General features: G+C 32.5%; 2 protein-coding genes across 2 annotated transcripts in view; both read left to right on the top strand.

The window, feature by feature from the left end:
* Positions 1-9,613, top strand: part of LOC127122107 (uncharacterized) — a 41,354-nt gene extending 31,741 nt beyond the window's left edge. Inside the window, exons 2-6 of the mRNA XM_051052506.1 lie at positions 8,646-8,752; positions 8,854-8,940; positions 9,038-9,214; positions 9,294-9,452; positions 9,554-9,613. Of these exons, the coding sequence (XP_050908463.1) occupies positions 8,646-8,752; positions 8,854-8,940; positions 9,038-9,214; positions 9,294-9,452; positions 9,554-9,613 (590 nt within the window). The remainder of the gene's footprint in view (positions 1-8,645; positions 8,753-8,853; positions 8,941-9,037; positions 9,215-9,293; positions 9,453-9,553) is intronic.
* Positions 9,614-9,835: 222 nt separating this feature from the next.
* On the top strand, positions 9,836-10,500 carry LOC127121185 (uncharacterized). The gene is made up of 2 exons (XM_051051764.1): positions 9,836-9,973; positions 10,124-10,500. Exons 1-2 carry the CDS (start codon positions 9,869-9,871, stop codon positions 10,493-10,495), a joined length of 477 nt encoding a protein of 158 aa, XP_050907721.1. The 5' UTR covers positions 9,836-9,868; the 3' UTR covers positions 10,496-10,500.
* Positions 10,501-12,353: the final 1,853 nt, after the last annotated feature.

The raw sequence follows: 12,353 nt of genomic DNA, 5'->3' as shown, positions 1-12,353 counted from the left end.
TTCCCTTTTGACTTCAGATTCTGCTCGGCAGTTCTTAACATGGCGAGCAGTTCAGGAAGAGATTTGTCCATATCAATCATATTGAAGTTTAGGACAAATTGACTGAAACTATCTGGCAACGATTGCAAGATCAAATCAGTTGCAAGTTCCTTTTCGAGGGGAAAACCCAATCTCTCAAGGTTTTCCACATACCCAATCATCTTGAGTACATGGGGACCTACAGGGGCTCCCTCAGCTAACTTGCTTTGAAAAAGGGCTTTTGAAACTTCAAACCTCTCATGCCTTGCTTGCTCTTGATAGAGCAACTTCAGGTGTTCGATCATATCGAATGCTGACATGTTCTCATGTTGCTTTTGCAATTCTGAGTTCATGGTAGCCAGCATGAGACAAGCAGTTTCATTGGCATCATCGACATGCTTCTTATAAGCATCTCTTTCTGCCTTAGGTGCAGAACTAGGAGGTTCCTCTTCAGGAACAGGTGTCTCCAAGACATACAACTTTTTATCATGTTTGAGGACAATCCTCAGGTTTCGGTGCCAATCCAGAAAATTTGTCCCAGACAATTTTTCCTTATCAAGGATTGATCGCAGGATGTTGTTAGAGGTGTTTGCTGTCATGGTAATCTACATAAGGATTAATGAAAATATAAGTATCATTGACATATTCAATTAGGCCTTTAATTAAATATGCTCCCACTATTTTACTCAAAACAAATGACCCTCATCATCTGATTCGGAAAATCCCGTTGGAAGATTTTCTAGTGGGTCGAGATCCATATTTCACTTCGTTCTAAGTCCGCGTAGGAGGATTACACAAAACTAGGTTATTTAGGTAGGAACTCCTTCCAATTGTATCTCATACAACTCTCGAAAATTTCAGTTGGGTGAATAACTCCTTATTCCAATCCATCATATGGATCATTCCCAACTCTTGCTTCTAAACATATATATAATCTTATTATAATTTGTTTAGTTAAGTTTGACCCATTGTTTTAACAGTTGGATATTACAATTATCCCATCACACCTTACTAATATAGAACATGCACCTCGCGTAGGCGAAACTTACATTATTCGATACTAGTCTTGATGAGTGTTAAAACTTGGAAAGCTTAAACTTAATATTTATTTTGAGGGAATTGCAATTTTTCTGATATCACCGGCTTGTTTATCATATAAACCGTCTCTCACATGCATCAACATACATTCACATGCATCAACATACATACAAACAAAATGAAACAGTTATGGCCCCTAGCGCAATTGTTCTCCCAAGCCAATGAGAGAACCTAAGCTAACCTACAACGATCTAAGCTTCTCCAAGCAAGATCTTCAAGGTTGTCCTCCTTTGGTACTGACTTCTTTGCTTTCTTCATATCATTACATTACATGAAAGAAACTCGTTTTACATACGAGGGAGTGAGATGAGAAAAGAAGTTACATTTGGGAGATTAAGAGAGAGGCACGACACGCAGGTCGTATTTTAAAAACCCAAAACAAAACAAAGGAAAACTAAGGCCATAACCGATCACCACAAGACAATAATAAACACTTTATTATTATTATTATTAATTCCTTTAATTAATTAAAATCAAATTAAATTTCGACGACCGATCACACTACGCAGAGTTAGCCGGGGGTCCGCTGCCCGGACAGCGGGAACGGGTGTTCCGCTGCCCGGTCAGCGGACGGTGGTCAAGGGGGCAGCGCCCCTTGCGGGGTCGAAGTGAAGGAGAATTGCGACCCAAAGCGCAGCGGAAATTAAAAAATTTCTCCTTTAGAGATCCTTACGAATGGTCATGATCAGTGATAGAATATTTACCTCTTATGACGGTTGAAACCTTTGGTGCAGATCTCTTGTGACAATCAAAACCCTTTGATGCAGATCCACGAAACGATCACGAACGTTGAACGATGACAACGTCTCTACTCAGTCCACACGAACGGATTCCTTCAATCTCAGTGCTAGCTGGTATGAATGAAGGCTTTGAGTGAGAGAGAGAGAAAATGAGAAAACAAAAATAATGCAACCGCAAATTTTTGCTTCTGCACAAGGGTTCTATTTATAGAACCACTTGTGTGGGCTTCAAGCTAAAAGCCCACTTAAGTGTATTTTGGCCCATATCTTATAATATGCCCAAAATCACTTAAGCCCATGGTACCTTACCATATTTCGTATTCTACTCAAGTACACCGTACCTTACGATGTTCTATAATTCGCTTAAGGGCATCGTACCTTACGGTATTCCTTAGTTACTCTATCTCTCATCAATCCGTCCTTTGTGTGTGACCCTGTAGGTTTTCGTGACGTTGGCAATTATATTAAATCACGCATTTAACATAATAAATAGTGAGCGGTATCTAGCAACACATCACTGCTATCCAAGACACGAAAATGTCATGTGATCTGACAATTCCTTCTGTGATAATAATTATGTGTATAATTACTCTTTTGCCCTTATGTCTATATTGAACACAAGGCATAGACCGTGTCATCCTTGTCCAGTTCAATATTGGGCCCATAGACATTTATCCTGTTATGCAGGATGGGCAAATTCCATCTAGGTCACTCATGTCCCTCAGCATGCTTCGTGGAGTACCCATCAACTGTCTTTATGGTTATCCAGTTACGGACAACGTTGGATCAGCAATAAAGCACTCGACTCTACACCTAGGATCCATAGTGGTTTCAGGTCGAAGAGTGGAATACACTATTATCACCATGAGAATAACTTATGACACCTTGCATAACTTTCTATATAGTATTCTCATAGCGGGTCAATCCGGTATAAATATTACTCCTAATATTCATACCTATGTTTAAGACTTGATAACTCTTTATCCATGATTCATGAGATGTGATCATCAGTCTACAAACATAATAGTCTTAATGCTTTAATGTTATCCCACTTCACACTAAAGCTCGACTACGGATACTTTAGGAATAGTGTCCTTATGTTTAATGTGTTCTCATGATTAAGTCACACTTAATACATTAAACGGACTATCTATTCTAGGGACTTTATTAATCAATCGCAATAAAGAAAAAGCCTTTTATTAATTCGATACAAGTACCAAAAAGTATTGGCCTCTAGGGCTTACACCAACACGAAGGGGCAGCGCCCCTGCTCGAAAATTTTAATGAACAATTCATTTAAAATTGACGTCGTTTTTCGTATCAACACTTGATACTTCAAAGCACTCTTTCTAGCCGAACGGGTGAATTTTTCCTTGCGTTAACCGGTTAACCATATGCGTTAACCGGTTAACACTGTTTGAAAACTTTTAGAAAACTCTTTTCTGCCTTGCGTTAACCGGTTAACACTGTTGAAAAATTTCTTGGAAAACTGTTTTCCGCCTTGCATTAACCGGTTAACCAAATGCGTTAACCGGTTAACACTGTTTGAAAATTAAAAAAAAATTATTTCGTATTGCGTTAACCGGTTAACCATATGCGTTAACCGGTTAACACTGTTCCAAAAATGTTTAGCAGGCTGTATTCAGTTTCTCGTTAACCGGTTAACCCTATGCGTTAACCGGTTAACACTGTTCGGAAAAGTGTTTAGAACGCACAACTCTTGTGCAGTCAAACCCCAATCGCATAACTCTCTGACAACACAATCCTTGTGCCGTCACTAACCCTGATGCACCAATTTCAGACCGTCAAACACATCTCGATTGTTAATTCAGTATGATTGATCAACACGTCATTGCTTCACCATACTAATGTCGGATCAAGAAGCAAACGACCATTGATCGCTCAAAGGAAAATAATCATTGAGGGTTTGAATGAACGAAACGAGAACACTATATCATATATAATGTATTTTGCATCAGGATTACATATATCACATATATGTAACTTGATCGATCTCAATTTAACCTTTGATTCATTCTGTCTTTAATCATATTATTACAGAACAAAAACAGTTATCAGATTCATGGTTTCGTAAGTGGCTCTGATACCACTGAAGGAGAATTGCCATCCAAGACGCAACGGAATTTAAAAATTTCTCCATTTAGTGATCCTTACGAATGGGCATGATCAGTGATAGAATCGTTACCTCTTGTGGCGATTCAAACCTTTGGTTCAGATCTCTGATAATGATCAAAACCTTTGATACAGATCCACGGGGCGATCACCAACGTTGAACGATGACAACGTCTCTACTCAGTCCACACGAACGGATTCCTTCAATCGCAGTGCTAGCTGTTTGTGAATGAAAGCTTTGAGTGAGAGAAAGAGAGATACGAAATTCCAACTCTTTAGTTGTGTTGTATTCCCATACAAAGCTTCTGCACAAGAGCTCTATTTATAGAACCACTTGTGTGGGCTTCAAGCCAAAAAGCCCACTTAAATGTATTTTGGCCCATATCTCATAATATGCCAAAATCACTTAAGTATTTGGTACCTTACCATACTTCGTATTCTTCTTAAGTACACCGTACCTTACGATGTTCCTTAATTATTCTATCTCTCATCAATTCGTCCTTTGTGTGTGACCCTATAGGTTTTCGCGACGTTGACAATTATATTAAATCACGCATTTAACATAATAAATAGTGAGCGGTATCTAGCAACACATCACTGCTACCCAAGTCACGAAAATGTCATGTGATCTGACAAAACCTCCTGTGATAATAATTATGTGTATAATTACCCCTTTGCCCTTATGTCTATATTGAACACAAGGTATAGACCGTGTCACCCTTGTCCAGTTCAATATTGGGCCCATAGACATTTATCCTGTTACGCAGGATTGGCAAATTCCATCTAGGACACTCATGTCCCTCAGCATGCTTCGTGGAGTACCCATCAACTGTCTTTATGGTTATCCAGTTACGGACAACGTTAGATCAGCAACAAAGCACTCGACTCTACATCTAGGATCCATAGTGGTTTCAGGTCGAAGAGTGGTATACACTATTATCACCATGAGAATAACTTATGACACTTTGCATAACTTTCTATATAGTATTCTCATAGCGGGTCAATCCGGTATAAATATTACTCCTAATATTCATACCTATGTTTAAGACTTGATAACTCTTTATCCATGATCCATGAGATGTGATCATCAGTCTACAAACATAATAGTCTTAATGCTTTAATGTTATCCCACTTCACATTAAAGCTCGACTACGAATACTTTAAGAATAGTGTCCTTATGTTTAATGTGTTCTCATGATTAAGTCACACTTAATACATTAAACGGACTATCTATTCCAGGGACTTTATTAATCAACCATAATAAAGAAAATGCCTTTTATTATTAATAAATAATTCGATACAAGTACCAAAAGTATTGGCCTCTATGGCTTACACCAACACCAAGTTCATAGCATTAACTACATCTTGATTTTTTTTGTAAGGCTTGACAAAGCATATATGTTATTCCCATGATTTCTTTCATCAAGTGCAAAATAAATATAAAATCAAATGCCTTCAAGTAATTGTAACAACTATCTGCATCCCCACGTGTAGCATAACTCACTTTATCTTTTGCAATTTTTTTTAAAACTAAACAAGTTGCTTCATACATGTTTATCAAGCTATAAATTGAATCGTAATATGACCCCCAACGAGTATCTCCAGCTCGTTTCAATGTACCAACTTGATTTGCACCTTTACCAGTTACAATCTCATCAATCTCTAACAAATAAGAAATTTCTTCTAATTGGGCAACTTGTAACTCATCATGACGCGTTGTAGAAGAACAAACAACATTCACAACAAAGATCAGCTTCTCAAAAAATTTACGAACAGGTTTGACTTCTCTTGATGATGTAACTAATGCAAGTTACAATCGATGAGCAAAACAATGAACATAGTATGCATAAGGACAATACTTCATAAAGAGGGCTTGTAAACCATTCCATTCTCCTCTCATATTGCTAGCACCATCATACCCTTGGCCATGAATGTTAGAAACATCAAGGTTATGTCGAGAAAGTATATCACATATTGCTTCCTTAAGAGTTAAAGATGTGGTGTCTTTAACATGTGCCACATCAAAAAATCTCTCTTGTATTAAACCAACTTTATCAACAAATCTTAATACAAGAGCCATTTGTTCCTTTTTTGACTCATCACGAGCTTCATCAACAACGATACAAAATTTGGAATCACCAATTTCCTCATGAATACTCTTTTTCACCATACTAGAAAGAATTTGCAAGAGCTCTTTTTAAATTTGATGTGAAGTATACTTGCAATTTTGTGGAGCATTTTCCAACACAACTTTTGCAACTTCATCATTGTAGGATGCTAAAAGTTTCAATAACTCAAGAAAGTTACCTTGATTTCTTGATTTGCTACTTTCGTCGTGACCCCTAAAAGCACAAGCTTATAGTGTTAACCAACGAACAGTGTCAATTGAAGTCTTGAGTCGTAACCGATTATTCATTCTTTGACTTGCACATTGCACTTGAATAACATTTCTAATATGACCATCTTGATTCAACAAGTCTTGACAAGCTTTCATTGCATTGTTGTGTGGTGAGCAAGGATCCTTCCCTATGTGTTTAAGAAAGGAACAATGTTTTCCATTCTTAACTTTCTTCCAATTTCAAAAACCCATAGAAATAAAGACAAGTGATCCGGGACATCCACTTAGTTTTTTGCTAAAAAAGTAACATGGTAAGCAATATGCGGCATCTTCAGATGGTGAATATTCTAACCATGATGGAAATATGCTAAACCAAGTATGTTGAAACCTTCTCGGATGATCCTCGTTACCAGACAAAGGATAGTTTTCTAAATGAATTTGATATGGACCCCATTTTAGATAAGCTCTTCGTATTGCATCCACTTGATTTGGTGGATATTGCCAAATCGGAGGACGCTTTCCAGGATCGCGTTCCAAAGAATTTTCAAAACCATGATGCTCTTCAATTGTTGGATTCTCAAGAACTGTTTCAAATTCAGATGTCGGGATTATAATTTCTTCATCTCTCTCTTCTCTTTCAATTTCACATGCTTTCCTTTTGAAAAAAGAATCAATTTTCCTATTATTCATCTTTACTCTTCCTATAATATCATATCAGATTCAAAAATCAATTTAGAGAACATAAAAATTAAAAGAGAAACAAATTAATAAACTTGATTAATCAACTTTAATCCGTTTACAAATACCGGTAACTTCACTATTAGAAATTAGCAGCAACAATGATTAAATAAACCTTATTACAGTGTATAACTATATTTGTAAATTACAGTGTTATGAATTGGCTTAATAAACCTCATATAGATTATTTTAACACATCAAGAAAGAAAAACCCTAAAAATCTCAAAAACACAAATCAAGCAATCACTTTAATTTGTTACTTTTTATAAAAGAAGAATGAATAAAGTTTTTTACTTGTTAGATGCCGATCAGTTTAATCTGTTCCGATTCCGGTGCCGGTAGCAAACCCATATGAGAAAGAAAGGAAAGGTAGGAGCTTTTTACCTTATCTGTATTTTAACCTAACTTTGAATGAAAAAGAAAAAATAAAAATTAATTTTAGTTTAAAATAAGGATGTTTTTAGTAATTTAATATATATGAATTAAAAAAAAATAAAAAGTTGAGGGGTGGCCGTGACCTTCCCACGTCACCCCTCAGTTCCGCCACTGCTGCATGTGCCAATTGCAATGGCGCATGCTTTTACATTTTACATGCATGCACCAATTGCAATGGTGCATGCTCATAAATATGGTTAGTTTGATAAATAAATTGAAAACATGATTATTTTAATATATAATTTTAAAAAATTGGTTATTTCAAAAAAAAAATCACAATAATATCTTGATCTTCTCTTCTCATATGAAAAGAGAGTTACGATGCATATGGAAGAATTTATAATTATCAATAATTTTATTTAAATTAAAATTACGAGTTAAATATAATTTTAGTTCATATAAAATATAATCATATTTTAATTTTTATGTAGTGTAAGAATTTAAAAAATATTAAAATTAAATATTAAGTTGGTATTATAATTATATAGATAATAAATTCTTTTTTACTCAATAACAATTAAAGTATTAAAAGCACTTTCCAATTAATAAAGAAATAATTTTTTACCTTGTTAAAAAAACAATGTTTGAAAAAACAAAACAAAAGAATAAAAAAAGCTATTAGTTTTAGTAGAAATAATAAATAATAAAACTGACTTTTATAGCATTACTCAATATAAATTTAAGTATTCAAATTAATTTACTAATTAATAAAGAAATAATTTATTTTTCTCGTTAAAATACAAAGCAATGTTTAGAAAAACAAAAGAATCCGAAAAGCTATTAATTTTAATAGAAGAAATAATAATAAAAAAAGGATTTTTATATATGCACCAAATTTGATCACAAAACCTTCTAAATAATCAGCTATTCCCATGCCAGCTGAGTTAAGCAAACAATTAGATATAGAATTTTTATTGTAAAAACAGTACTTTAGGGAATACAATAATAATTATTCTACAAATTAAATTCCAAACACGTACTTTATTATTGTATTAGGTCATTTTTATATGTTTCTATCGTTTGAATCTTAGCTATAAAAGTATAGAAGATTAAACATTTATGTGCTATTAGGTAATTTCTATGTTTCAAGATAATTGAATAAAAAATGATCAATATATTATTCTTGTTCATGTGTTTGGTGGAAGGTATTACCGGCCGTATATTTGATACCATGCAAAGCACATTGATGGAGGATTTAGAAATCGAGAAAGAGCTTAAACTTATTAACAAAGCTCCTGTCAAGACTATCTATGTATTCCTCTCACTCTTCCTATTTGATATGTCATTTTTGTTGAACTATATCTTTATCAGAATCTTGATTATTTTTCTATTGTTTGAGGATGTTTTTTATAGACAAAATTTGGATACATTCTTGATTGCATTGATATTAACAATCAACCAAGTCTTGATCATCCTTTATTGAAGAATCATAAGTTGCAGGCATGTATTCAATCAATTAATTATAATATTATGACAAAAATATCAATACATTTTGTTTTATTTTAATTTTTATTTATTTTTCTTGTATTAATTATAGAAATACCCCAGCTTTAGAACTAGTAAGAAGACTTCATCAACTAAGGCTATATTGGGGATACAAAAAGATGAGTGTCCAATTGGAACTGTTCCTATAAAGAGAACAACCAAAGATGATTTAATCAGAGGAAAATCATATTTTAACAATGGTTTGATTGACCATATGCATGGTAACCATGTAAGTTTTTGTTTGTACCTACAAGTTTTTATAATAGTTTTAACTATCGAATATTTATATGAGAATATTGTATTTGTAGTATGCAGAAGTCATATCTGGATACTTTCCATATTATAATGGAGTTCATGGAACAAGTAGCATTTATAATGTTAGTGTTACAAATGATCAATCAAGTTGTTCCGTGATGTATGTTCGAAATGGACCTGATAGTACAAATTATATTGGTATGGGATGGCATGTAAGTTCAATTTTTAAAAATATATATTTCACATTAAATGTCAGTTTATACGATTTATTTATTTGATATTATATGTTTATTTATTTGTTTTTATGCGTTAGGTGGCTCCAGAATTATATAACGATTATGCACCTCATGTTTACATAGTATGGACGGTATGAATTTTTATCTCTCTTATTTATTTTTTTACAATTAAAGTTTATACATTTAATTTCAAATGGGACAACCCTATTTATATTTCTACGCATATCTTTCCAATATGTTGTGTTGCTAATGAGATTAAGTAATGTTTTTTTCATTCTTTTATTTTAAGTTGATTACAAGAATACAAGTTTTAAATATAAAATTTATAATTTGATTTTGAAAAATGACAGAATGATAATTTCAACAATACTGGATGCTTCAACTTACTATGCATGGGATTTGTTCTTACAACGCATGTAAATTACGTTGGTGGACGTATCACGGATTCATCTACCTATGAGGGAGACATATTTAAAATGACATTATCTATTACTCAGGTCATTCTTACTTCATGCAATTCTATAAGAAGAAAATATTAAACTTATTTTTTGAAATAATTGTGCTCAATATTTTACAATAAAATATTTTATATGAAGTGTTTGAAGACAAATTATAGCATATTCACTAATGTATTTTTTTTTCTTCAGGATCTTGAAACAAAAAATTGGTGGCTAAATATGCAAGATGAAATGCTTGGTTATTTTCCAGCATCATTATTCTCCGACTTGAACTATGCCGGTGAAGTAGGATGGGGTGGCAGAACATCAACTTCTCTTAGCAGTCCTAGTCCTCCAATGGGTTCTGGAGTGTTTCCTGATAACGTATATAATCATGCAAGTTATTTTACACATGTTTCATTTCAAATTAACTCTACAGAAAGGCTTGAGCCTGAAACTTATACGGTAAAAACATTCAATGACAAACCTGATTGTTTTTTTGCTGAATACTATGGATTTCTAGATGAAGAGTTTAGATATTCTCTTCAATTTGGAGGACCGGGGGGCAATTGTGGTGATTAATTCATGTTATTTCTCAATGTTGTTTAGAAAATTTTATTTTCCAATCTTTTTCATTTTTAAATTAAATTTGTCATAGACTGTGTTATTTATTTAGCTTGCAAAAGATTTATTTAAAATAAATTTCTCTCAAATTGAATTTTTGTATTGAAATTTTTAGGATAAGCAACACTTTTATACAAATAAAATAACACTTATACAAATAAAATGATTCTTATAATTGCACTCGTAAATACAAATAAACAACCATTTAAAAATCGTTTCCATATCGTTTCATGTAAAATGAATATAAAAAAAGTTCAACCTATGACTATTGCTAAGAAATTTATCACAGAACAAGTTAAAAATTAGGATTAATCAAGTTTGGTAGAGATGCGCCAGATGAATTGACGCACCCTCATACCAATAAGAGGAGGCGCCAGAAGCATTGACGCACATGCACTGGCGTGCCTTAGTGTGTTTTTAAAGATGCTTGTGAAAAGAAAACTTAATTTTGAACCCAACAGGAATCAAACCTGCAACCTTTTGATTTGGAGTCATATGTGTTACCATTGAGCCACAAATCATTCTTGTTAATTCATTTCATCATATATTTAATATACCGTGTATAATTACAGTAGATTATTGAAATTATATCCAAAGAAAAATACTCAAAAGATTTAGACACAGGCTTTTATTCTTGAAATTTAGTATTAAAGTTTGAATTATAAAAAATCAAGGAATTATTTTTATTCTCTCAACGTTCTAAGCTAGGTAGGCGGAGTTTCATAAATATTTTGTCACCTTGCTCCCGAATTTATTGAAATTATTGAGATATTAAAGTCGTTGTCTCATGTCAATGAAAATGCTGCAAACAAGGAGTTCTTTGATGAAACCTAGTAAAAATATAAATATAAAATTGTACATCATTCATAATTTATTAGTATTTATTCTATCATACCATTTAAGTTATACTTTGTAAAAAATATTGATTTAAAAATTATTTCTTTCTTAATAGGATTATAAAATAGAGCGACATCTAGGATTATAAAATGGATAAAGTAATTGTTAAAAAATTGATTTGATGTAGGGTTGGAATTGTTAAGAAATCTTTTTTTATAGTATTTTAAATATTTTCGAATGTTTTAGAATTCTTATGTAGAAATATTTAAAATAATTTATATTTTTCACATTTGGATAAGATAGATGAAAAATTGAGTGTAGTGAAGAGTGCCTAAAATTTATTTTAGAGGATATACATTTTTGTTATAATTTTCTGAATTCATAATAAAATATTCATGTCATATTAGCGTTGTTTCATGCGACCCTGAAACAACTTTTTTTAATAAAAAATTACATGTGTTTATCAAAAGTTATATGTTTTTATCAAAAGTTACATACTTTTATTAAAAGTTATAGTGTTTTGCTCATAACAACACTATTCAAGAGTTGCTGCAATATTTCACAAATATTATTTTTAAATTTAAAAAATTAATATTTAATTGCATATTTTATTGTCATTTTAAGACACATTTAAAATTATTAATTATTCATAATTTATAACACTTTTAATCTACTGTAATTATACACGGTATATTAAATATATGATGAAACAAATTAATATAAAGGATTTGTGGCTCAATGGTAACACATATGGCTCCAAATCAAAAGGTTGCGTGTTTGATTCTTGTTGGCTTCAAAATTAAGTTTTCTTTTCACAAGCACTTTTAAAAACACACTCCCCCATCCTCTACCAAACTTGGTTATTTTGGTTTTTTTTTTGAAAAGTTGGTTATTTTGGAATTTTTTTTGAAAAATTTGGTTATTTTAAAAAAAATCCTAAATTTTTTATTATTAATATATTTTTTAAAACATTTACTAC

Source organism: Lathyrus oleraceus, chromosome 2 (assembly GCF_024323335.1).
Source record: "Lathyrus oleraceus cultivar Zhongwan6 chromosome 2, CAAS_Psat_ZW6_1.0, whole genome shotgun sequence".
NCBI classification, from domain to species: Eukaryota; Viridiplantae; Streptophyta; class Magnoliopsida; order Fabales; family Fabaceae; genus Lathyrus; species Lathyrus oleraceus.
This window is presented reverse-complemented; position numbering and strand designations above follow the sequence as displayed.

Bases quoted from the DNA above. Each gene is read 5' to 3' on its own strand.
- LOC127121185 (XM_051051764.1), top strand. From the start codon at position 9,869: ATGGGATTTGTTCTTACAACGCATGTAAATTACGTTGGTGGACGTATC. The intron at 9,974-10,123 runs GTCATTCTTACT...TTTTTTCTTCAG, and splicing joins TGACATTATCTATTACTCAG to GATCTTGAAACAAAAAATTG.